The 26601-nt window shown below is 54.0% G+C and overlaps 1 protein-coding gene across 2 annotated transcripts in view; it reads right to left on the bottom strand.

The window, feature by feature from the left end:
* The window catches only part of PLXND1 (plexin D1), a 66906-nt gene extending 40632 nt beyond the window's left edge, over positions 1 to 26274 (bottom strand). The window contains exons 1-9 of one of the 2 annotated variants that reach the window (XM_064724513.1): positions 24882 to 26274; positions 11490 to 11666; positions 8469 to 8600; positions 6148 to 6248; positions 5363 to 5492; positions 4660 to 4834; positions 3135 to 3243; positions 2171 to 2273; positions 178 to 285 (exon numbers count right to left, since the gene is read on the bottom strand). In XM_064724513.1, coding sequence (XP_064580583.1) covers positions 178 to 285; positions 2171 to 2273; positions 3135 to 3243; positions 4660 to 4834; positions 5363 to 5492; positions 6148 to 6248; positions 8469 to 8600; positions 11490 to 11666; positions 24882 to 26234 — 2388 coding nt within the window. In that variant the 5' untranslated portion in view covers positions 26235 to 26274. The remainder of the gene's footprint in view (positions 1 to 177; positions 286 to 2170; positions 2274 to 3134; positions 3244 to 4659; positions 4835 to 5362; positions 5493 to 6147; positions 6249 to 8468; positions 8601 to 11489; positions 11667 to 24881) is intronic. The other variant, XM_064724514.1, reaches the window with a different exon arrangement.
* Between the last annotated feature and the right edge of the window lie 327 nt (positions 26275 to 26601).

The raw sequence follows: 26601 nt of genomic DNA, 5'->3' as shown, positions 1-26601 counted from the left end.
ACTCGGAGCTGTGTCCTTGTTCCTCAGCACAGGCACTGGGGCCGGGCTGGATGTGGGGTTGGGAGAGCTGACACTGGCATGCTCTGTGGTGGAGCACACACCCACAAGGGAACAGGGAGATTTATTTCCCCCAAACAGCTGTCCAAACCTTCCCAATGCCTTTAGGAACTCATTTACCTTAGCGAAAGTTGCATTGGCCAGTGAGATCATGATGTTCTGAGATACACCCGTGGGCATTGGCTCCAAAGGGGCAGGTACTATCTGAGGACAGTCAATTTTCTTCTGCTAGGTACAAAAATAAGGAAAAAAAAGGGATTAGGTGGGTGCATGCTGAACATCCTCAGCAACAAGAGAAGAGGAACCATCAAATTCCTTGATAAGATTAATTTCACTGGGCAATGGGCACTGCCAGGTGCACAGTGACCGTGTACCCGCACCCCAGCTGCCACTCTGGCCGTGACAGGGCCAGAATAACTCTGACAGGAGGCACTGCCTCCTGCAATGGCAGATGCACCAGATGCACCAGTGCGAGCCTCTCGCAGCCCTGTGGGCCGTGCTGCAGCCACTGCCCTGCTCGCTCCTGGCAGCCCCTGCAGGGTCTGTGCCCCAGGGCCTCCGCCCTGCACGGCAGCACTGCAGGGCACAGGCTGCCTGTGCACCGACAGGGGCTGAGCAGCTGCAGGGGCTTCAGTGAGGGGCTGCGGCCGCAGGGCAGCTGCAGTGAAAGGCTTAAAGGAAACTGAAAAATTATTTTAAAAGGTCATCTGTCTCCTTACTTTTGTTCTTGTTTTAAATTGATGTCTCAGACACTGGAGCTGACTCAGAATTCCAGTCTATGTGACAAACCCGTCCTGTTCTCTCATGAGATGTAAATCACACTGCGAAACTACAGCAAAAATGAAGCCAGATTGTGCATGGCCCCAGGGCACATCCAGAGTAATGCCTGTGACAGTGGAGCCATTGGGCTAAAAGACAACACAATACTTGGTTCATTATGCAGAATCATTTGCAGCAAGCAAGATTTCCTCTCGCTTGCATTAAAGGTTATCCTGCTGTGGCTCCACTGATGCCAGTGCTGCCGCTGCTCCAAGGAGAGACTGAGCCTGCCCTCCCAGTGCTGGGATGCCCGTTCAGACACATCCCTGGGACCAGACATGCAGGGAGGGGCAGATTTCTCTCCTGCCCTCCCCAGACCTAGGCAGGGGTCAGGGAACTACCTGGAAGTGCATGTTTGACTGTGGAAAAAATATTTCACTTCCATCAGGACACTTATCTAACCAAGCATAGTTGGCGCTGCCTAAACAAGGAGATTAAATAACAGAGAGGAACGTGATAAGGGAAGCAAAACAGCAAAGCAAACAACTGGAGAGAAATTTCAGTCCCAAGCCTCTTCCAAGGAAATAAAAAGAGTTAAAATTAAACCAGCACAGCTACAATTTCAAGTAAAACCTCCCCTGGCCTGGTGAGTCCTCGCATGTCACCAGAGCTGGCACAGCTTCCCAGAGAAATACACTTTAGAGGACTGATTAACTTGTCATCTTGCAGCCCCTTCTCCTGCTGTTCACCAGCCACCAGAAATAGAGCTTCTGGCTGAATATATCCTTCACATCTGGATCAGAGGAAGCAGGCAGAATGTCCAAGATGCTGCGGATGGAGCTGGTAGGATGCAGCTTTCCCTGCAGAGCCATGCTCAGGTGCAGCTGCACCAGCGATGGTTTGTTTACCAAAAGCTCCAACTGCACGATGAAAGCACCGTGTTTCCAGGGCTACAGAGCACCTCTGCTGCTCACGAGATCAGCAGGAGGCACAGAGAGAAAACAAACATGCCCAAGCAGGTCAGCCTCCAGCCCAACTGTACCTCTGGAGCAGGGGATCCAAGGAAGCGAGTCCTTTGCTAATCCAGGACCAAGCCAGGGCAGTCCCCGGGTGACCCCACAGCCCTGATGTCACCCAGTGTCACTGCTGGACTGGCACCCCCAAGTCCCTGGCAGGAGCAGCACAGCAGTGCCCAGCAGCACGCGCAGCATGAGCACCCGGTGCCCCAAGAGCCAGTGTGTGCCAGCCCCTGCAGGGCTCCCCGGGCTCAGGCACAGGACAGGAGCCAGCAGGGCACGGGGCAGGGCCCCTGCTGGAGGAGGCTGGGAGCCGAGCAGCGCGGGGCAATGCTCACCTCCATCCGCAGAGCATCCTCACACTGCGAGCGGTTGGAGACGCAGCTGTAGGCCGAGGGGCACCAGTGACACTTCCACCTGGCTGAGAGGCAGCTGGTGCACCTGCAATGGCAAAGGCAGGGTGAGGAAAGCAGAGTTAGGGTGCTCAGAGGGGCCACACCTCAGCCCTGCAACCCATCTCCACACTGCTCACCCTTTACTGGTGCCTAGAGAAACCCATGGTGGGTGCTGGATTATCCTCTCCTCTCCCTGGCAGCTGGCAGGGAATGTGGCCAGAGCCCATCACCCCCAGGCATCCCTGCCCGGCCTCAGGCCACAGCAGACTGAGAGTCACCTTCCTCTGATTAGCAAAAAATGTTTTTCCCAAAAAAACCACTCTTTCCCTCATGTGTCTCTCTGAGGAGCCTGGCATGCTGGACCTGACTGAGACTGTCCCTGCTGTTCACACAGACACGGAGTGCTGGTGGGCCCTGTGGTCAGGTCCTGATGCCACGCTCCTGAGAGGGGGATGGGTTTGGGTGTGTGCCACTAGAGCCCCCTCAAGCTGATGGGGGCATGTGACTGCTCCCACCCCGGGCTGGAAGGAGCCAGAGAGCTTGAGCCTCCCCTCCCCAGCGCCCACAGACTGCTGGGGAGGCCATCTCTGCTGCTGAAGGGTTAACAGAACAAGCTTTATACAAAAATATCATTTATGTTTAAAAGAAACCCAACATGTCCAGATGGCTTGAGGACCCTTCTCTGGCACCACATCTCCCACGATCCTGCCAAATCCTGCCCAGGCCCCCAGCTGCCTTCTCACAGGAGCTGAGCTCCCCCATTAGCCCCACGCAGGAGAACCCTCGTCCAGCTCTGTGCTGGCGCCCTCCCAGCCCCAAACTGCCCCACCAGTGCCACCCCAGTGCCACCCACGCCCTGCCACCACCTGCCCACGGTCCTCCCTGCCTGCACTCGGGGGACACTTACGCTCTTGTGGGGTAAATGTTCCCAATCCTTTTGCAATCATAGATGGTGAAATTGGCCCGGATTATGTTTTTGTTGTTGACCCGGAGAGAAGTTTCAACGACCACGTGGTCTGAGAAAATCAAGCCAAAGAATATTGGGTTGCAACAGCCCCTTGCTCGCACTCACACTCAGCAGACAAGAGAGACCCTTGGGAAAACAAGGGCTAAATATGATTTGTTTTCTCTAGGGCTTCCTCCGAGCTGCATGTCCGAACTTGGACCAGCCATCCTTTCTCCTCTGACATTCAGCTCTTCCCTCCTAAATCAGCACTTTACATTACTCTCATAAAAAAGAACATGGTGACTTTCAGCACAAAATTCCAGCATGTTATGCAAGTGTTAATTAGCAGACTTAATTATTGTCTTCACATACAGTTGGTGCTAAACTATAATTTTTAAAATGTGGTAATTAAAACATGTTGGTTATCGTGTTTTAAAATCCCGCTCACTCTCCCTGTGCCAACAAACCTGCAGAGAGGGGAAATCCCTTTTTTGGCTGCTCAACACACCATACTACCTTCCCTCCCCCCAGAACTGCCTATTTTTTTTTTTTCATTGCAATTTTGCCATATAAGCACCAGAGAGAAGAAACAATGCCTCTTTCAGAATACAGACAATAAATCAGCGCACTGGATTCCAGAAATTCATTTGGACATTGCTGAAACCAACAATACAGAGCAGTTAAAGATCTCCCATTCTTTGGATAGTTTGGGAGGAGAGCAATGCAAAGTGGAATTTTCAAAAGGACTAGCTAATTCTCCCCTTACTGAAGCCAGCCATCTTCAATAGCACATTCACTCCAGGCTTGAAGGATGAGAACTTTACAAGCGCTCAAGTCTGGAATAAAGCATCAAACTTCTCCAAAGGCACTGAGAGGGGCTGACAGCATCCCTAAGTGGCCAGTTCAGACCTGGTCAGCTCAGCTCAGCTGGCTTCAGCCTCATCCCCTCGGGAGGCTGCTCCGTGGAGCTCGGCAGGAATCCCCTTTGGCAAACAGGGGACACCTCTGGCTGGCTTTGGGCTGAAAAGTGGGGCTAAGAGCTCCTGAGCTCCTTTAGGTACCCACTTGCTCTTCCTCCAGAACTCTCCTGAAAGGCAGCGTGTGTTTTGGAGGGAAATCGAACAAAGCAATTGAAAATATCAATATAAAAAATTATATTATTTGACCAGGGCTAGAACATTTTTGGCTTAGTACATACTAAATCTAAGGCAGAAGCTCAAACCAGATAAAAATAAGTACGTGAACTGGCATTTAAATTCTGATGTTTAAAACAAAAATCAATAGATTTGAAATACTATCAATTCATGTAAAGATGGTGGAACTCCTACACTTCAGAGTCATATGCCCTGTAAAACAGACACAGCTTCAGGCTTTTCTTCCCTGTATGTCTTAACTGCACATACAACTGAAAAAATAAATAAAGCCTATTAAAAATTGCGTCCACAAAAGTGGTTAGAAGGAACGCATCTTGTTTGCTTTTGCATACCTTGGTCATCAGGAAATGCTGGATATTTCTCGCGTGGAAGCAAACTGCAATAAATAAATTGGTTCACATAATCCCCAGCGACTCTGGCTACCGTGCGGATGTTGTTTCCATAGTCACATGAAATATCTGTTCCATTCAAGTTCGGGATAGTTCCATTTATTTGTATTATCAGGGCCTACATTAGACAAAAAAAGTCGTCTATTATCACAGAAAATTATATTTAGAAATTGTCAACATTTTAGAAGCTTTTCAGAGGTAGGCAACTCCAAAACAAGCCCACAGACAGGGTCTGTCTTGAAACAAATAATATTTTTATAAAAAACCTTTAAAATATAATAAAAATACTTTTAAATAGCAGCAATACAAAACCAGGAAATGAGTTGACTCAGCTGTCTGCAGCTGACTGTGTTTGAAATTTTGCAACCCTGCCCTGTGTGTTTGGAGCAGCAGCTCTGGGTGGTTTTGGCCTGCAGGCTCAGCTCTGGGTGCTGTTTCCCTGCAGGCCTGGCACGCAGCTGGCTCAGGCTCGGGCTGCAGCAGGTCCCCCCGATGCAGCAGCATGCAGCAGCATGCAGCAGAGCGCAGCATCCCCGGGCCACACGCAGGAGCCGTGCTGCTCCACGGCATGAGCAGGGGTGGGCAGAGGAGGCTGTGGCTCCATGGGCCCTGCAGGGGATTGGTTTGGAACGGGCTGCAAACGCACCGGGTTCTCTTTGTCAATGCTGATCTCGGGCTCCAGGATGGTCATGGAAGGGCACTGCTGCACTCCTTCACTCACGCTCACCCAGAAGTTGGCCCCTGTGAAGTCGGTGCACTCATGCTGCAGAGAACACCTGCAACGAACAGAGGAACAGCTCGTGGTTGATGAGTTTTAAAACAGGTGATAAAAACGTTGAATTCCTTGTGAGAGAAGAGAAGGTCTTGCGTCTGTATGTTTCTCCTTCATCCATGTAGCTAAGCCTTAACATTTGCTGCTATGGTTTAAGGTTCTGCTTGCCATGATAACAATGTGTACTCCCACAGCACCAGTGGAGCAGCAGGACTGAGGAAGGCAGGAAAAGGCCAGGCTGAACCCAAACTCAGGAGGAGAGGATGACATGTTGTCTGACATCTTCAGTTTGCAAATGTGGAGCCTAATTTTGAATATTCCCTTTTGCATGTGATTATCTTCTACTGATAGATGATGAGATCTGCAGGGGCAAATGGACTTTCACAGGGGGTGGGTTCTCCCAGTCCCACGGTTTGACACCCACAAGCGATTCTTTGCATCGGCAGGTGCCTGTGGCGTGACAATGCAGCTATGGTGAAACCTGGGCTCTGAAGAACATCCCAACCCTTTGGGCCAGACACAGTACTTTCTAACAGCACGCATTTTGTAAGGAATGGACAAGGACTGCTGGTAGCGTGAGTGTGGGGAAAGGCAGAAGGCACCACACACTCCTGCAGGGCTGAGGGCAAGGGCACACCTGGGCACGGGGCGGGTCCTACCTGGTCTCCATGGTGCACCACCCGCAGTAGGCGTCGGCGGCGGCCAGGCACTCCGTGCACGTCGAGTACTGGCTGCAGGCAGCCACCTTCACCCGGGTCATCTGCACAACAACAGCACAGGGCTCCAAACCGGCACAGCCCCACAGCAACAGCACAGGGCTCCCAAATACAGCACAGCCCCACAGCAACAGCACAGGGCTCCCAAATACAGCACAGCCCCACAACAACAGCACAGGGCTCCAAACCGGCACAGCCCCACAGCAACAGCACAGTGCTGCCAAAGGGGGCACAGCCCCACAGCAACAGCACAGGGCTCCAAACCGGCACAGCCCCACAGCAACAGCACAGGGCTCCCAAATACAGCACAGCCCCACAGCAACAGCACAGTGCTGCCAAAGGCGGCACAGCCCCACAGCAACAGCACAGGGCTGCCAAAGGCAGCACAGCCCCACAGCAACAGCACAGGGCTCCAAACCGGCACAGCCCCACAGCAACAGCACAGGGCTGCCAAAGGGGGCACAGCCCCACAGCAACAGCACAGCGCTCCCAAATACAGCACAGCCCCACAGCAACAGCACAGTGCTGCCAAAGGCGGCACAGCCCCACAGCAACAGTACAGGGCTCCCAAACCAGCACAGCCCCACGGGACCCCCGCCCGGCCGGACGCAGCCACACGGCCACGAGCAGCTGGACACAGGACCCCAGCGCCCTGGGCTGAGACACCCCTGCCCTGGAGCACCAGCACGCCAGGAGCAAGCCCTGGCATGGCTTGGAAGCTGGAGCCGTGCCACGGCCACCTGGCATGGGGACGAGCGCAAGAAGCCACCTGCTGCCCACTGGGGCCCCCAGAGCCTGTCCAAGCCAGGGGCCGCGAGCCCAGGACAGGAATGATGCCCTAGGGCTCGGGAATCCACAGGGTTTGCAGCCAGCTGAGCTGGGCTAGGCTGGGCTGAGCTGCTCCTTTTCAGCTGGTGCCATGGCAGGAGCCATGGGAGACCAGGTTACAGAACGTGACACTGCACCTTTCAGAGGTGTCAGATGGACATAGCTTTACAGCTTGTCCCTCTCTTGTGAAAAGCTCTCACCCAGACCTGCAGAAAGCTCCTCTCCAGACACAGCCCAGCACTCTCTGGCTGTTTACACAAAGATCAGAAAGCGGCACCATTCTAGAAACCTTGATTTGTGAAAAAAATCAAAGTACCTCTGGGGACTCACTTGGCAGGAGCAGTTGGAAGGGAAAGCATGTGTTAGTTTCTGCTCTCACCTCCTTTGATCTCTAAACATTTGGGAAGGAAACCTGAGTGGTTTGGAACAGTGGGGACTGAAAACGTGAGGTGCCAAGAGCCCTGAGCTCCCACCAGGCAAGCACAGTCCAGGCTGCAGGCTCCTTGGCCAGAGCCCCACTTCACTCACAGCACCTCACTGCTCCCAGCCCTGCAGGGCTCAGCAACCCCACCCCAACCCTGTCCAGCTCCTGGGGAGCCTCCCAGGATGCTCTCTCCACCAAAGAGAAACTAACTCATCGGATTTACTGGAAAAGGAGCAGTCAGAGGAGGCACCACGAGCACCACACCAGCTGTTTGATCAGCCCGAGTGGAGGGCACAGCCCAGCCAGGGGCTGAGATGAGCCAGTCAGAGCCATCAGCTGAAGAGGCTTCCTGAGAGGGGTCTGTGAAACCATAATGACCAATCTACAGGGAATTAGAGCTTGGAAAATACAAATGCAACATGTAACACTTGGGGTGGTGCATCTGTTTTGACAGATTAAAATGTAATTCAGGACAAAGCCTCAGTGCCTGGAGCGCTCCGCTCTCATCTTCCTACTCTGTTAACTCGATGGAGACGGGACCGCCTGTACCTGCTGCAGCTCTCCAGGTCTCTGCAGAGCCCTCCTGCCAAGCACTGAGCAGAAACCTCCCCAGGGACCACTTCTGACAGGCAGACTTTTGTCTGTAGGATCTCCTGGAAGCCTCCCTAAAGACCATGTACTGTCATTTTGGGGTTTCTGTACAGGAACAACCTTTGCTTATTTCTGCGCTTATTTCTGCACTCCCATAAGTGCAATCCGTTTCAGTATCTTTCACTCTTCTTTCTACCTGACCACCACAAAGACCCAATAAGCTGGGCTGCATGGTGTTATTAGCCAGCACAGGAGAATAGATAGGCACCTCCCCAGAAAGCCCAGTGACAGCCAAAGCTCTGAGCATCTTGGCTTTCACCATTAAAGAAAACCTTATTGTCCCTTTCTGCTCCCAGCTCTGAGCTAAATCAAATGCATGCTGTGCTCCAATAACTGGTTTGTTGAGGACTGAGGATCTCACCTGGTAAGAGGTCATCAGGTAGAGGTAAGTGGAATCAGAAGGGTCAAATTGCATGATGGGGTGGACAGGCTCTCCATAAGCCACCGAAATGGATCTCCTGCTAATAACCTTCATCGTGCTGTCCAGGTTTATCTGTAGAGAGAAGAGGCCACTCACTGAGAACATTTTCAAACACTAAGGGCAGAAGATTATTTCTCCTTGGTTATAAATAAAAACCAGAGTGGTATTCAGCGGTGCCCCAAGCTGTCCAGCACTGTGAATCTCTGCACACACAGAGCTCTCCTGGAAAGCCAGCTCTGTGTCGCTGGGCAGGCAAGGCACGGCCCAGAAAGCCCCAGCCCTGCTCAGTGGGGCAGGACCCTCACTGTCCCTGGTCCCTCTGGAAGGTGACAGATTGGAGGCTCTGCCCCTGCACAGCTTCATCCAACGGGCACAGCAGCGTTTGTGTTACCCTCGTGCAAGCGGCACCAGCCTGCAGGCCTCGTCACATACACACTCACATTCCGTACAGAGAACATCGAGTTCCCAAAACTTAATGAAAAACAGTGAAAATCAGCAACAGGGCTGTACAGCATGGCATCTCCTGCTCCCTGCATATTTGAAAAATAAGTGTTGTCACTCCCAGGCAGAAGAAGCTTCTATCCCTGCTGACTCCAGAAGACCACGGCAGCTGCCACCAGAGTGCCAAGTCCTACCTTGCCTCATGAATCACCAGCCGAAGCGCTGGCAGTGATGGAGGAGGCTGCACAGCATCAGCCTGCCTTTCAGTTCTCTGAATGTCTTGGCATTTGACTTGAAAATTCAGTAAATTAAATGTGGCATTGCTGAGAGGAAATAACAATGGGGCTACACAATTTCTTGTGACAGTCACTTTTCAGCTTAAAACAGAAAGGGAGTGCGGAAAATTCTGGCCTTCTTACTAGCAAGGGAAGGCAATATTTGTAATGACCAAGTGTGCCTCTGTTCTCTAAATGTGGATTAATTAATTAACATAGGTTAATTAATTCTTACACCAGAGCAGCACTGACACACCCCAGTATGACAGCACAGGCTCAGGCTTCTCTCTGCTAAGAAACATAGCACAGAGAGCTACGCAGAAAAAGGGTACTATTGCTTTGTCCATTTTAAAAGCTGGCTAGCCAGAAGCTAAATTATTTCCCTGGTATCACCCAAGAAGTCCATGAACTGAGCCCTGACATTCCCCGCTGCGTCCTCTCTCCCTCGCTGCTGAGATGTGCTCCACGGGGCTGTTTACAGACACCCGGTCTGGCTCCCTCTGCCTCCTGGGCATGTTCACCTGCATCCTCCTCACACAGGCAATGTCCCTGGATTCCAGGGGGCTGCGGGCCCTGGAGAGCCCCCACAGCAGCGCAGAGGGCGGTGACTGCTGGTGCTGGTGCAGCAGGGGAGCTGCTGGGGCGGCTGGAGGACACAGACTGCCCGGGGTGCTGGGGGAGCAGAGCACATCCTGGGTAATGCCAGCACTCGTCTGCTTGCACACTGCACTTCCACACCCGCACACAGCAGGAGAGAGCTCTCCTTGCCACCGTGTCCCTTGAGGGCACTGCACCTGGCACGGCTGTGCTGCCCAAGCACTGCTGACCCTCTCGTGATGGCTAGATTGGTCCTCACTAAATGCCTGTCTGCAGCCAGAATTGCATTAATTCGCCATACATGCCCCTGGCAGCCCTAATTGCTGCTGGCAGGAGCTGGGCAGGCACTATTTCTGCCCCTCTGCTGTCTTTTCTCAGGCCACAAATCTGAATGATTTGCTCACGCAAAGTACCTTGCGTCCCGTGCCAAAGAGCAAGGAGCCCCAAAGGTAGAAGGGCTTCTGGTTCTGCAGCTGTGTTGTGGAATTAGATTACAGCTATCTGAGCAAATTATCCGAGCGCAGGGTAGCCAGGAGCCTCTCCCTAATGGAGGCCCTGCCGATAAGGCCGGTCTCTCGGAGATGATAATGGAGCAGAGCTGTCGATGCCGTGTGAACGGGCTGCTCCGCGTGTGGCATGTGCCCCCCGGCCCGCTGCGCCTGGCCCAGCGCCAGCCCCCTCCCACCGCACAGCCACCTGCCCCTGGGGGCAGCAATCAAAGCAGGGAGCCTCTCTGTGATCCCGAGCGCTCCCACACTTCTGCCAGGAGCGAGGAGATGCAAGGGGAAAATCTGGGTAAGTTTTCTTCTACCCAAGTATTTTGATCCAGTATTCCACATTATGCACCAGTCCCCCCAGGCAGAGATAAAGCAGGTATCAGCTGTCTCTGCTCCAGGCCTTTTCCCCTTCTTCTCTAAGGACTTTTGATACTGGCAGTTTACCAGACTGCTGCAGCTGCCTGCAATCAAAACTTTCCCTGGCAAACCTCAAGCACTAAGGTTACTGAGAGCTTGGCCTTGTGTCCTGGCTGCAGAGCTGGGGCACTGCATCACCCTGCATCACCTCTTACATGTTAGTTAGAGCAGACTCCACCATGGGTTCACACCTGCTTTGGATTCAGCTGTGAAGAATCTCTTTGTAATTCCCCTGTCTACATGGAGTCTTCAAAAGCCAGCACCTCAGAGGGAGAATTTATTAGAAGCGCTTCAAATAATTTTAATAACTTCAACAATTAAAACAATTAAAACAAAAAAACCCATTGTAATTAAAATGATATTATGTTGCATATATAATTGTATTGTTTTAAAATTATATTATTATAATTAATAAAATAGTTTAATAAAATTAATGTATAATTCAATGCTGCACAATAGCATTTTCAGCTTAGGGTTTATCAAAAACATCCTGCTCACACGGCAGCCCTGAGCAGCGATTAACAGCCACCAGTCACCAGGCAGCGTGTATCACTGTCCAGGCTATGGCAGTACCAATGAGCTCCTCATTGCCTGAAGGCAGCAGGTGCACAAACCAAGGGACAACAGATGTGCTCCTGCGGGCAGACAGAGGTGTGGAAGAGGGAGCCCCGGCACCCACCCTGTCCCCAGCTGTGCTGCCCCACGCTGCTGCTGCTCTGCTGGGCCCCACTTGCCTTGAGGAGTCCTCCGCTGGCCGTGCCCAGGAACACGACCGTGTAGTTGTGGACACTGGCCACTGCCACGGCGGTCAGGCCGCTGTAGGTGAAGATGGGGGTGGCAGTGACCGGGTTCAGGATGGCCAGCGGGTGCTGCAGGTGCGCGGCTCCGCAGTCCAGCTGCTCCGGCTGCAGCTGCAGAGAGACACACACATCAACAGGCGGCACAATCGTGGCGTGCTCCCGGCCCCCCTCAGCAGCGCTGGGACACGCTGCTCAGAGCCCGCCCTGCCCGCCTGGAGCCCACACAACAGCAAAATGCAGCTGGCCCGGCTGCCGAGCTGACCCACGGCGCTGGCACCGGGCTGACAGCAGGCTCCCACATCCATTCGCTGCCAGGGGCAAGGCAAAGGCACTGCTTAAGGACTTGTCATCGACCTGTGTCTGTGAGCAGGCATTTGGCTTGTTTGGCCGAAAGCAAGGCAACGGACTTGACTCTCCTGTGCTAAATTAATTAGTGCATTGGCTGCATGACAGCATCATTTGCAAGTGGAACTGATGCCTTGTATTCCTACTACCCTGCCAAGATGCACCCAAGATTTATGACCCCTCACTCCAAATCCTCTGAGATTCTCATATAATTTCTGTTCAGACAACTTGGATGGATTCAACAATGCCTGAACATCACAACAGTCTCACTGCTAACAATTCACCTGCAGTCACTCCTGCAGCAGCTTTTCTGAGCCGCAGCAGGTGCAGCTGGAGCCCTTCAAATTATGAATTATTACATTTCAAGGGCCATTACCACGTCATCCACAGTGACCCAGGTTTAGCCCAGGGGATGCTGTGACCCCACTGTCACACTCCTTGGCAGGGCTGGCATTCCAGCAGCAGCAGGTATCCCCAGGTCACCTGCGCACCATCCAAGCCCCAGTTGTGGGAAGTGCCTGTACAAAATTTCAGCAAGAAATGCCTGCAAGGTCGCAGCCCACACCCCAAGGACAAAGCACATTTGTGCCTTTCTGAATCCAGTCATAAGGCAGATAGCGCTGCCACAGAAGCTGACAGAATTCTGAATTTAAGCAGAATAAACACAGGGATTTGAGGCTGTATCTGTCAGGGAATGGGAATGCAGTTTCCACCAGGCAGAAGGTGACCACCAGCCTGCTCAGCACAGTCCTTCCTCCCTGGACTACACCAGGGCCTGGATACTAATTCCCTAGTCATCGTTACTATTTCATTAATAGAACCAGGCTAAAGCTTCGGCTCTCTCCTCTCTCCAGACAGTTCAGAAGATTAAGCAAATATATAGGCTTTGCAACAGGAGGGTGAGACTAAGCAAGGTGTCTCTGCCAGGTCATCCCACTTTGGGGGGCAACTCTTGCCTCATGCCCATCTGCCCCCAAGCCACCGCTGTGTCTTGGGTTGGTGCCGCACCACAGCAACACATTCCTGGGGAGAAATGGGGAAGAAACTTGCTAAAACCCAAAGGGAATGCCAAGTGATGGGGCTTTGTGTGCATAAGCAAGGGATGGTGCCCCTGCACGAGCAAAAGAAACGAAGCCCCAGACAGACACCCCCAGTGACCTCCCTGTCATGGCCACGACTGGTGCGGTGAGCAGGGGACTGCAGGCTGTGGCACTGCCCACTGCTCCTCCCTGCATGGCAGAGGACAGCAGCAAACCTCACCAGGAGCTGGGGGTGCCAGCCAGCCCTTGGCGTGCTGCAGCAGCTGGTCAGCAAACACCGGGGCTACCCAGCAGAGCAGTCACCCCACAGCAACCTCTGCACAAGAGCACGCACCCCTGACCACAGGGTCCTGCTGCTGCCGACACAGCCAGGGCTCACGGTGCCACCAGAGACCGGCTGGGTCCTCTCCAAAAACCGCCCTGACCTTGGTCCCTGTGCCCCCAGAGCCTGTGGCCACCGCTGGCTGCGCCAGACACGGAGTGACAAAAGCCTGATGTGAGAAACTTCCTCTGCTCAGACGAGCGCCAAACAGGGCAGCACATTCAAAGCTGTACCTCTGTTCTTAGGGCAGCAAGACTAAAGGATCAAGTTTGTGGATGCAATGCTAAATGCATTCTGCAGTTTTAGTGCATCTCATTCTAGTAAAAAGTAAAATCACAGCCCAAATACTTAAATGTGTATGTTTTCTCTGTAACTGAGCCACACAACTTTTTTATACTATACAGAGGACATGGCAAGCCGTTCATGTTTCTGATTTAATGATTGCTTCCCTTCACAAATAGCTATTTGGAAACTCACTTGGGGTTATTTACTTGTCTTAGGGATGGTTATCTCTATCTCTTCTTCATTACCCCTTGAGAATATCACCACCTGAAGCTTACAAGGCTCTTTCCTGCAGGGAAACTGAGGCATAAAGGCATCTCCGGCCACCTGGGACCTCAAGGGATGCTCAGCACCTCCTGTCGATGGCAGCTGCACAGGAGCTGGGACCAGCATCACTGCCTGCCAGCCTGAAAAACTTGGCCCTTCCTTCTCACAGGTGGCCAAAATCACGGGAAGTCCCTTATCTGCAGCGCCTGCCTGCTTATAAATCATGTATTTCAGAGCTCATATCAGTGCGAAGTGTTTTCCACAGTAAACAGGATGTAACTATTCTAACCCAGGCCGAGCTTTATTTTGGCTGCACACATCCTTCCTCTGAAACACCTTTCTTCAAATGACATCAGATCTTCCAACAAACGGATGGGTAGGAGACACATGGCATTTCCCTCTCCCGGGCCCAAAGAAGGGATGACATGCTGTGCTGCTGCTGCTCGCACCCCACAGCACCAAGAGGACAGCTAACTCCATCACGTTACAGTAAACAGGATACAACCAAGTCACATCCTTCTGCAGGCACCAGGCAGCCACCACAGCTGGGGAACTGCACTGCATGAATGGAATAGAAGGCCATCCACAAGTGGAAGGGGTTAAATTTCACTCTTTCTTAAATCAAGCTGCCCTATCCTGAAGTGGGAAAAGAACGAATGCTAAGTTTTCTTCCAAAACCAATCTCTTTCTATAATCTGCATTTTAAAACACCCCGTAGGCATTTACTGCATTGCCTCTATTTTTCTTTGACACGCTCTGGGTACTCAGTAACTCACAGAACTGTGGGCTGACTCCAGATGAACGCCTCCTGCCCACAAGACTGCCCCTCTGTCGCTGGTGAGGAGCCTCTTGGGCGAAGCTGGGACTGCCCCAGCCAGCACCAGCCGAGCACTCTGCCCTGCCAGGACAGGGGAACACGCTGCTGCCGTGCCCCTGCACACTGCAGCTTGTGCTACTGCTGCACAACTTCACAAGGGATGCAAATGGATTCAAATCAAGGGGCCACAGCTAAGAGGATGCTTACTCAGATTAACCCCTGAGTGCGATTGCAGGAACAAAATGGGACAGAGATAAAAGGTTTCCAGCCACATCAGAGCTCAAGAGTTCAGCTGTCTTCACAGTGTGAGTTCAGTTCTTTATCCCAGGCCTATAAGGAGCATAAAAAGCGATTTCCCAGAATTTCCATTACAGCTCCCCAGCCCTGGGCATGCAGGATGTCCCTTCGGGAAGGAAGTCTGTTGGAAACAGAAGGAGGAAGAGGAGTGGTGAGGCAGCTCTCAGGAAAACCATGAAATGCGCTGATTTCTGCATCCTGTGTTTGTGACCTTAAAAATAGTTCCCAAGCAAAGCTGGAGCTGATTTGTGGCTCAGAAGCCGCGGCGCAAGGGAAGCCCAGAGCCCCTGGCCCGCGCGAGGCCATGCGGGCTGCGCAGAGCTCCAGAGCCAGGAGGGAGCCCGGCCCCTCTCTGACTCCGTATCAGAGAGGATTAAAGTGCTGGCTTCCAGCATGCCTGCAGTCCTGGGAAAATGACACAGCCAGCATCGCATAATCCGCTCCAAACTTGTTGATTTGTGGGACTTAGCCATCATCTTCACAGGCTCAAAATTTGGCAGCTGCTCCCACACAACTGACATTTTCAGGCCATTAAAGGCTGTGATAAAAGGGCTCTAGTTTTATCTCTTGCCTTCCTTAACATAAACCATTAGGCTTTTATTAACATTTAGGTATGACTCAGGGAAATTTCTGACTGCAGAGCGAATATTCAGAATAATTAGGATACGGTCTGAAGAGACTAGCAGGACACAGACTTGCACTGAACAGCAGGGACAGGCTAAAAACCAGTGGGGAAATATTTCACAGGAGAATGGACAGGGCCAGTGATGCCAAGCCAGCCCGGCTGCACCATGCTAAGGGAGAGTACAAGCCCTCTCTGTGTCGGGCAGAGCCCAGAGCAAGCACACAGCCCCAGCGTTCCCCCCGGAGCGCCCCAGCAGTTTGTGCGCACAATCACTCGTTTATCTGCTGCAGTGTCGCAACCAGACCTGTCAAAACCAGGCTTTTCGGGATGCCTGGAGGAAAATGTCATCCTCAGAAGAGGACTCCACTGTTGGGGCACTTGAGATGTAAGCAGTCTCCAGCTGCTCAAGGGCAAGCATTAGCACAGAGCTCCTCAGACTGCCCATCATATTTTTTTAGGCAACAGGAGGCAAATCAATGTGCACTTGTGGCCAGTCAAGGCACTCAGGCTGAGAATCTCTGGCAAAATTAATCTAGAGAATTTTTTTCTCAAGAATTACCAAGAGTACAGTATCCACTCAGCACAGCAGACATTCTTAAAAAACCAAAAAAAAAGGCTTAAAGTGAGACTTGCACTCTGGTTTCACTGTTTGCTAAGACAAGTTCCTCAAGCAAGGAAGTGGGAGTTTTGCTGTGTTTTGCCCGTTTGCACAATGCCAGCCCTGGGCTAGGGTACTTTGTGAGTCACTAATGGGACACCAGCAATGGTCCATCCCAACATCCCTCTGCTCCCAGCAGCCACCCAGACCTTGTGCCTGCAGGGAGCTATCACTCTTAGAAAACCCATTCTTCCCTCTCTCTCCTCTTGACTCCAAGCTTTTCTTACCTGCCAGCTCCCAAATTTCACTCTTGGCAGCCTCCCATGGGACTGTGGCTGAGGCAAGGAAGGGGACAGGGCACAGAGGACTGCCAGAAGGCAGGAGACAGCAAGCACAGGACTGATGGCTGGGGAAGGCACAGCTGGGTCGGGCCACAGCCCTGCGGCTCAGCAGCAGCAGCAGCCACGCTCACCTCAAACCACCAGAGGTGTGAGACTGTGAGCGCTGGAAGAGGCTCTCAGCGTCCCAGATCGTCTCAGAGGGCAGAACCCAAGCTCCATCTGCTGCTCTGGCAGTGGCAGCCGCCCAGCTGCTGCCTGCAGAGCCACTCAGCAGCAGGACACAGGGACGGGGACAGCACCAGGCCCTGCTGGGCTGCAGGCGCTGCCACTCTGCTACAGAGGCCAAAGCCTGGCAGCAGCCTGAACTACCACACGTCCCTCCTGCCATCCAACCATCTGCTGCCGTGAGCCCTCAGAGGCTCCAGCCTCAGCTGCAGCAGTGGCAAAAGTTGGGTGCCTGCAGCTGACAGCGTGATTCCCCTCTAAATCTCCTCAGCTCCCTCCTGCAGCCACAGCTGGCCCAGCTCATGGCCATCATCACTCCATCAGCCCCAGCCCTGCCATGCTGACCCAGCTGGAAAGGAAAGCTGCAGGCAATGTGCACAGGTGACCGGCAGACCTGCACAGCCCAGCACAGCCCCCCTGTCTCGCTCCACACAAGCCCAGGGCTGGCACCCACCAGGGCTTCCCCAGCAGGGCGCTGAAACAGCAAGCACAACAGCATGGGGAGCTGCGCAAAGTGGAGAAACATGAAAAAGAAGCACTTTTTAAACTAAAATTGCACATCCTTCATGCCGCCAGGAAGACTGGTCAAGCTTATTATGTTAGCCTTCATCCTGCATTAAATACAATACTTCAGATTATAGAATCAAATCCACCAGGAATGGGCAAGCTGGGGGATTAACAAACAGGCTCCAGAGGGGTTGTCACAGTCAGAACAGCACGTGTTTGAGCAGCAAGAGCTCATATGTCCTTTACATTCACCCCTCTTGGAAACTCAGCTCCTCTTCCCACTCCCTGGGGACAAGGGGCTGAGCAGATCAGCATGCCTCATCTCAAGGACACCCACTTCTGCTCAGAAGCCCAAGAGACACCTTCCCCATCCAAACTGCTCAGAGCAAGACGCCTGATTTATTTAGGCTGTACTTTCTGAGCTGTGCTTTCTCCGTTACCCCTGCACCACTCAACCTGTGTTTCTCATTTATGTTAAGCTTTGGCCTCAGTAACCAACCTCAGACCACTCAAACTCTCTTCCACAGGGAAGAGTCCCTGATGAACCATGAGTTTGGCTCCTCGATCTTTGGTCGTTACTATTTTATTATTGCTAGACTAACACTTAGCACTTCACATGCTCAAAGTGCTCTGAAGGCATATCTGTGCAAGCCAGGGCTGAAAAAAGCATCCATTAAAGTAACAGCTTCTTACCTAGCACAACTGGTCTTTTGCATGTGTCAGTTCAAATCTATTTCATTTAGCAACAGTTTATAGTAAATGTTGTCCTGTATTTTCCTCATTAGTTCTGCTGAATCCATCAAGCCCCGAGATAATGAGCACAACTCTACCCTTGTTTTACTCATCCTTAGTAAAACCTGCCTCTGAGAAGCAACGCTGCGCTGCAGTGCTGTCCCCCTCTGGGTACTCCCACGCATCACCTGCTCCACAGCCTCAGCACCAGAGTCCACAAAACAAACCGCCACCACTTGGTCGAGCACCCAGCCCACAGGAGAAGCCTGTCACAGAAAGCTTAATAAAATCATTTTTACTCATTAACTGAGCACTCCAAATGCAGAAGCAACCAAGCTACACAGATGTAGTCTACAGGAGACACACCACTTCCCTGGGTCACCAGGGCAGCCTTCCTCCACTCCAACCCCTGTCCTCATTCTGGGGGCAGAAGAAATTCAAGCGAAGAGAATTATCGGTGCAAAGAAAGTGCAAAGGATGAACGTGTGAGCCAGGCTCCTCCGGCCTGTGGCCAGCCCTCACACTCACAGCCTGTCTCCTCCGGCAGACAGCACCTGAACAAAGAAGGCAAGATCATCGTGGGCTTTGCTGCCCACCCTGCTCACCGGCACGTCACATCTGGCAAGGGCTCACCCGGGCCCAGTTTGATCTGGGCTTTCCCAGGCACGAGCCGTCCCACGCCCCTGCAGCCTCGCTCTGTCACAACGGCAGAGCTGCTCTCCAGATGTTAGCAGTAAGTACTGCTCCCTCTGCTCAAAAACATCAATAAATTCTACTGGACTCTCGAAGTGAGAGATGCCGTAGACAGTCCGCCACCTCCTCCACCTGCTGCAGGGTGCTGCAGCCCAACTTGAAAACAACTGCTCATTTCTTTACCAACCCCACAGGAATCAAAACAAAAAAAAAAACCAACAAAAAAAACCCCCACCAAAATCCACAAGCAAAAACACTCAATCAAACAAAAAAAAAAAATAGCGAAGCAGATCCCTCCAGTTGATCCCCTGTCATACTGTGGTCCCAGGGATGTGTGCTGGGGACAGTGACACAGAAACACGTGGGACCTCAATTCAAATCCTGACACTGCCACTCTTCTGACCACAGACATCCATCAGGAGACCTGGGCACCCACCTCCCCACCACGAAGCCAGGACAACAGTGCTGCCCAGCACAGCAGCTGCACAGTGCCCAGGGCTCAGCGAGCCAAAGGGACTCGAGTGCATGGGGCTGTTGAAACACTGCCCTGGGCCAGGGCAACGCCACCAAGCAACAGCCACCCACCCTCCAGCCAAGAATGCCAACCCCACCCGGCCATGCCTGGTGCAGAGGAGCAATCACACCCTGCTGGGATTTACAAGGTGTAGTAAGGAGTTTCTACAGCATCCCTGTGCATCCATACACATCTCATGGTGCCTTATTCACTTCTCCAGGTGCCCTCAGTCCCATTCACTGTAAATGAAACTTTGAAACATCAGAAAAGAGATGGCAAATCTCTCCATTTCCAGCCACTGAGGCCCTGCAGCTGAGCCTGCATCCACTGTGGCTCCTGGGGCATGGGTCTGCATTCATGTGAGGGAGTCCAACACCTGCCCTGAAAAACCCTTGGCTTTAGCCAAACCACCCTTTTCCTAAACTGTTATTTAGTTACAGGGGATTTGATGAGCTGGATGGATCAAATCTAGTCTGAGCATCCAGGTACCAGGAAATAGCCGGTCTGTCCAGCCAGCTGTTGGCAGAGCTCTCCAGACACCAGCAGCGTGCCTGTGAGCCCCTGTCTGCCGAGGGATGGCAAACACTTGGCCTGCCCAGCCAGCAGAGCGGGCAGGCACTGTGCCACCATCAGGAGCCAGTTTCTGTTCCCTAAAGCAGCACAACTTCCCATTTCCAGGCACAGAAACTTTTGCCACTTTGACCGAATTTCCCTTTGCACTCTGGGACCTGTTTGAGCTTGAGATGCAAAGCGGGGATGAGCCCTGGGGCCCCCAGGAAAGCATTCCCACCGCCCACCTTCAGCTCGGGGCACCGACCTGCTTGGCACGGAGCAGCCCCGGGCACTGGCAGCCCACGGGGCTGAGCCTGCCCTCCCTTCCCAGGAAGGACGGTGCTCACACAGCTCCTGAGAGCACGCTCACTGCAGCAGCAGGCTGCACTTTCGCGTGAATGCCCAAGGAAACCCAGCACAGCTGAGCACAGCTGACCAGCACCAGGCGAGGGGCAGGGCAGGCAGACAGTGCTCCGCTCTGGCTCCACGGCCACGCAAAGCCCACACTGGGGCTCACCCCTCTGTCAGGGCACCCTGGGTCCCACGGCCCCTCCAGGTGTCCCAGCTGAGCCCCCAGCCCCGGCAGGGCAGTGAGGGACACCCACGCCCCATGTGCAATGCCACATCCCAGAGCACAACTGGTGATGGTGACAACCATGGTACAGCTCTACAAACCTGGGCAGTGACACCTTGGGGAGCTGCCAGCAACTCTAAACAGCCTGCACTGCAAAACACAGAAATCAGGCTTGCTACAAGAACTCCTGCCTCATTTTTAATGAAGAAATTAAGTGTAAATTCCCAGTTTCCTTTCTGTGGCTAATCCTCTGGATTTATTTGAGTAGATGTAGGGTTAGAGCACATTTAGTTTCATGTTTGGAATTTCTAAATTAGTATAAACCAGCACTTCAAAGTAACTCAGCTCCTATAAAACTCAATCCCACGGAGATGCCACAGTATATTTGGACAGTAAGTAGATGCTTTGTCATATTCCCACGTGTATATGAGATTTTTTTCTTTGGGAACATTTTCTGACTGGTTTTAAACCACATTTCCATGCCCAGGCACACATATATACAGAGATTGTTTATATAGTCTACCCAAGGAGTTCATTTTATTTAACAACCCATTATAGTACAGCTCACTGGTGGGTATCTCATCATTACACCCCCAAACACAGTGTTCAGTGACCATGCAGGATCTGACACAAAGCCACAAGAGCCAGAAACTTGAGAATTAATGCTGAAACATTTCATTATCCCATGCCACTATGCCTATGGTTTTCAGCAGAGGAAATAAACTGGATTTTCAGCCTTTTTTGAGTTGCAGGCCCCAAAATATTTCCCAAGAGAGATGTAGTTCCCTGTCCTGCAAATCTAGGCCTAATGAATATATCTGCTTTCTGTACCTCTCCAGGAGATTTTAGGAGACCGTGGGGCTCATGCAGAACCCACACAAGACACTGAGTTTGGTGCAGCTGTGAGCATGGGATGGGGTTTCCAGTGCAGCTTTTCCTCAAAGGAACTTGTTCATCACACCAACATGCACACACAAAGGTGCCTGAGCGTATCCCCTGCCAAAATACCCACTGAGAGATGGAGCAGTGGCAAGAGGACACTGTGGGGGCTTTGCTGCCCTGGGACGTGGCTGGGATGCAGTGTGACCAGAGGAACAGCCAGGCAGACCTTTGTGTTCAGTGGCACTGAGGGGACGCTCCCGGGATGTCCCACTGCTCTGGAGCCAGCCACAAGCTGGGATTGGGCTCTTGCCTGCTTTGCTTGCTTACGAAATGTCAGTGTGGGATGTCTTGAGCATCCCACAGCTGTGTCACACTCCAGCCGTGTTGTGCAGCCAGCATAACCTTCAAACCCACTGGGCCACAATCCTCCCGGGGTAGGACAGCTCAAATAGGAGCTATAAACCCACGCAGTGTCCCAAGAATTTGATAAGCTCTGTCAGCACACTGCTGCAAATGCTGTTACCGGCAGTTTGCTCCAGAGCTCCTACTCCTCTTCCCTTCTAGGGGCTTGAGTCCAAATTCCACACGGGCTTTGAGTGGGCAAAACACCACAGTGATTCCATGCAAGTATTCCAATTTAGCTGCATTTGACACAAAATTCATTATAAAAACTATTTCTGTTGAGGGGAAGCAATCCTGGAGCTCACCCACTCACTGTCGGTGCAAGAAGCCAACCAACCTAAATCCTTCCCTCACACATCCTCCTTCCCCTGAGCTGCCACTGTGAATTCATCTCCTCAGTACGTGACTTTTCAGCAACCCTCATTGAGAAGAACCAACAGCCCCCACTCCTGACCTAGACCATCCTCCTCTGCACATTTTCTCCTCGTCTGACACAAAGCTGTTAAGCATGTGCTTAATTGCAGTAAGCATTTCCATGGAGGACAGGGGCTGTTCCCAGGCCAGGCTGGCGGCTCCCGTCCCCAGCCTGGGGCACGCAGGCCAGCAGGGCAGCTGGCAGACCCCCCTGCCTCAGCCCTCCGTGTGGCCAATGCACACGGCCAACACGGGAGCCAAACAAGCGGGTGTCCTGCACGGGTGGACAAAGCCCCTCGCTCTGTGCCGGCCTCCCTGGGCCTCCCAGCACAGCCGTGCCCCGGGCTGCAGGCAGCAATGAGCAGCATTGCACTGGCAGGGACGGCGGGCACGCTGAGTGCCCACTCCCAAACCCCGCACGGGGGGCCAGCGCTGCAGCTCCCTGGCGGAGCCAAAGCTGGAGAGGAGCATTCAATTAGACTGGAGAGCACACAAGGGGTCAATGATTTTCCTTTCACACTGCATTACACCTAACAGCCCATGGTCCAGACTTGTAACAACTGACTACTTCAGCTGAACACACGCTTGGAATGAATCAGGCCAATATCAGGGTTTTTTCCTTCCAAAAGGAGATTAAAACCCAAGCATTTGGTCCTCGGGAAGAGCTATCGAGTCACATTTACTAATACCAGAGCCCCTATCAGTGATGCACAGGGATGCAATGGGAAAACTGGAAACCCACTAACAGATACTGATCTGCTCTGCCAGACCGGCTGCTGCTTTAATACATTTTCCTGCTGCCTTTCCATGTCTGGGACACAAAACGTATTGGTGGAAACTGATGTTAGGTTTTTACAGCACAAAGAAACACCCTATTACAACTCTTCTCTTGACACTGCCACTCTGGGACTTGAAAATAAAAACAGCTGGTTGTTAACTTGTTGGCAATTCTAACAATTAAGGAAAAGGCAATGAAAAAAAAAAAAGGCTCTCCTGACTAGCAGGATGGCTTCCCAGCAGGCTTTATCAGCGGTTTTAGAGGAATATGCTTCAAATAAATGGGAAGTGTAGAAATATTAGGCATGAACGAATATTAATGTTATGCTTCATTTATATCCTGCTGTACTTGACATCAAAGGATCTCAAAGCAGCTTTACAAATGCAATCTGACACTACATGAGTTTGGTTTCTGAATAACAATAAATACAGGAGTACGTGGGAAACTGAGGTACCTTGGGTTCAATGACTGGTTCGAGGCCAGTGACAGAGCAGCAACGTCAGGTGGTACAAGAACCCAATCTCCCCATCCACCTTATATCACCACTGGTCTTACTGCTGTCTCCACATGAACAAGTCTTCTTGCAGCCTGCTCTTGCCACGGTTGCAAAGAGAGGTTCCCACTGACTCCCAATGGCTTGGCAGCGCTCAGTTATTTTAGCTCATTCCCCTGACCCTCATATCCTGTTGCTCATCCCTTCAAGAACACAGCATCCTTCTCAGCTTTTATGGCAACAGTGACAACAGGCTCCTGGTCACCCTCCCTGCCTACCCAGGTAGTACTTGGGGAGGAAGGTGCTACCAGAAACACACATTACAGTGGAACAGTGTGACAAGCCAGGACCAAAGATGGAGTGAAATCTCATCTGTGCATAGTCTCCTTTGAGTCACTCATTAATTAGCTGTCTAAATACCTTACTGGATACAGCACTTGGTACTTTCAACATCAGCAGACTGATGATAGTGATGATTATTTTCTTTACTGAACAGAAGCTAGAAAACACTGTACCTCCACAGCAGCCCTGGAGTCCAGGGGAAGCTCAAGGGTGATGGGTGCTTCTGCCGCTGTGTTTCAGTTATGACCAGGCCGTTCGTTCATTCCCAAGCGCCTCGAGCAGCCCCAGCCCCGCTGCTGCTGCCTGACCCGCCTTGGCACAGACAGCTCAGTCCCGCCCGGCTCGCCGGGACGCCGAGCATCAGCACAGCCAACAACCGCTACGGGTGCCTTCACACCCTCTAAATAGGATTCCTGACTCCCAGCGAGTCCTCTGAGAGCCGTGACCATGCCACGATGTCAGGACTGAGCTTCCAGTGCTTAACACACCCAGTCTTTGTGGAATTAGCGCCAGCTACTAGATTTGTTGGCTGTCAGGCAGCTTGTACTTTGCCACCAGGGAAAAACCGTTCAACTTTGCTAGAGTAGGTCTATGAACCAAGTGCATTAAGACTACATATTTTACCACAGAGTGGAGATGCCACACTAAACACTCCGGTTACCATGGGAAACCTTTCTCTCTTTGCCACTGGCATTGCACAGAGAAGCCCAAGCCCAAATGCTCTATCTCGCCTCTGAAATCAAACAGATGTTTTCACAATCTTTGATGGAGCCGAGCTGTGCACTCGTCCCATAGGAAGGGAAAAATGCAGCGTTAAAGCAGCCTTTTCCCTCTCTTTTTTTCCCAAGCATCGCACATTTTTAGTGAAAAGGGAAACAGGAGACTCTGTCTCGCGCTAACATTTACGGCCACTCGGTAACAAATTGTGACAATGGCAAACTTCTGCCACGAACGCGGGGAGCCAAGGGTGGCTGTGTGCCGCCCCTGGCAGGGCTGTGCGCCGCGGGACGGGACACGGGGCTGGCGATGCCCGCGGACATGCGGGGCACCCAGGCTAGGGGAGCGATTCTGTCCCCGAGCGGGCGGGAGGGTCTCCGGGGACAGCAGGGAGGGCAGCGGGCTGTGAGGCTCAGCCGCCCGCCCGGGGCAAGCAGGAGATGCGCTCCAGCTCGGGAGAGGTGGCGACAGCAGCGGCCACGGGACGGGACACGATGGGGCCGCTGCCCTCCGCCGCCGCCGCGTGCCGCGCCCCCTCGCCCCGCAGGAGCCCGCCGCCCGCCGTACCTGTATATTTCTCTTCTCGCAGGCCGGGCCGGTGCCCTGCACCACGCTGTCCAGCACGGTAACCATGCCGGCGGCCGGGCTGACGAGGCAGGAGTTGCGGGCGGCCCGGATCGTCTCCTCGATCTCGGCGAAGCGGAAGACGCAGAGCGCGGACTGCGGCCGCCCCCGGCCGCCGCCGGCCCCGGCCCGCTCGAAGACGCCGAAGAGCAGCTCCTCGGGGGGCGGCGGGGCCGGGGCCGGGCCGTGAGGAGCGGCGGGGCTGCGCCAAGCTGCCCGCGCCGGGAAGACGGAGACGAGGCGGGTGAAGGCGTCGGCGGCGCCGCCGCAGCGCAGCCCCAGCTGGATGTAGGACTCGGTCAGCTTCTTGGTCTCGCCGCTGCCGTTGAGGGTGGCCTCGGCCGGCTCGCCCAGGCAGATGCGGGCCAGCAGGCTGTGCGCCGGGCTCTCCTTGTCGCCCGCGTTGGCCTCACTGTTGAGCGCCAGGTAGGCGTACGGGCGGCGGGCGGGCGGCGTGGCCCCGTGCTGCAAGAAGGCGCGGACGAAGCTGAGCTTGTGCCGCGCCTTGTCGCCCGCCTTGATCTTGAGGATGTTGTCGTCGGAGGGGTTGATGTCGAAGGTGAAGAGCTTGGCCAGGTCGCCGCGGGCGTTGAGGGCACGGATAGCGATCTCGGGCGTGTTCTCGAAGCGGTGGTCCTCCAGGCTGTTGTTGCGGGGGAAGAAGGGGCTGCCGAAGCCAGTGTAGGTGGCGGCCACCAGCAGCCGCGCCCCGCCGCCGCCGCCGCGGCGCAGCACCAGCCCCACGGTGGAGGCGTTGGGGTGGTTGGCCGCGACGTTCAGCATGCTTGGGAAGACCGCGACCGAGTCGCTGCCGCCCGGCGGGAAGCGCACGGCCACTGCCGAGATGTTTGCCATGCTGCGCAGCTGGCAGAGGCCCTGGTAGATGGAGCCGCAGACGACAAGGACGCCCTGCTCCGGGTCGGGCTGCAGGATCTTGTTGTAGTTGTTGGTGAGCACCCTGGGGTGCTCGCAGGAGGCCTGCGGCAGCTGCGGTGCGTGGCACAGCGGGCTGTCCAGCACCGGCCCCACCGCCGCCTCCGCCTCCAGTGTCAGCTCGCCCCCCGACAGCTGGAACAGCCGGTTGACGGCCGCCAGGTAAACGCGGGAGCCGGGGCCGTCCAGCGCAAAGTTGTTGGTGAGGGTGGGCGAGAGGAACTTGCGCTGCACCTCCAGGCCGGCGGCTCGGCCGGGCAGTAGCAGCGGCAGCAGCGGCAGCAGCAGCGGCAGCAGCGCGGGGGGCCGCGGCTCAGCGCCCGCCGCCGCCGGGGCCGGGACCGGGAGCGGAGCCGGAGCCATCCCGCCGCCGCGCCGCGCAGTGCATGTGCCCGTCGCCGGGCGCGGGAGGGGCGGGCGCGGGGCCGCTTCCTGCGGAGGCAGCGCCCGCCGCCGAGCGACGCCCGCGGGAAGTGGCGGCCGCGGCGGGGGGCGGCGGGGGGCGGCGGGGCGCGCGGCCGCGCCCCCTCCCTGCCCCCGCCCTCCGCCCGCCCCCGCGCCCGCCCCCGCACCGGCGCTCACCGCGTCCCGGTGCCGCGGGCCCGTCATGTGCGTGTGCGAAGTTAGCGCTGTCTGCCGCGCCGCCGCCTGGGCGGCACCGAGCGGCGCCGGGGGGCTCCGGACAGGGCTGCTCCGGGCTGTCCCCCTCCTCTCCTCTGCCTCCTTCGCG

Source organism: Zonotrichia leucophrys, chromosome 12 (assembly GCF_028769735.1).
Source record: "Zonotrichia leucophrys gambelii isolate GWCS_2022_RI chromosome 12, RI_Zleu_2.0, whole genome shotgun sequence".
In the NCBI taxonomy this organism is placed as follows: Eukaryota; Metazoa; Chordata; class Aves; order Passeriformes; family Passerellidae; genus Zonotrichia; species Zonotrichia leucophrys.
This window is presented reverse-complemented; position numbering and strand designations above follow the sequence as displayed.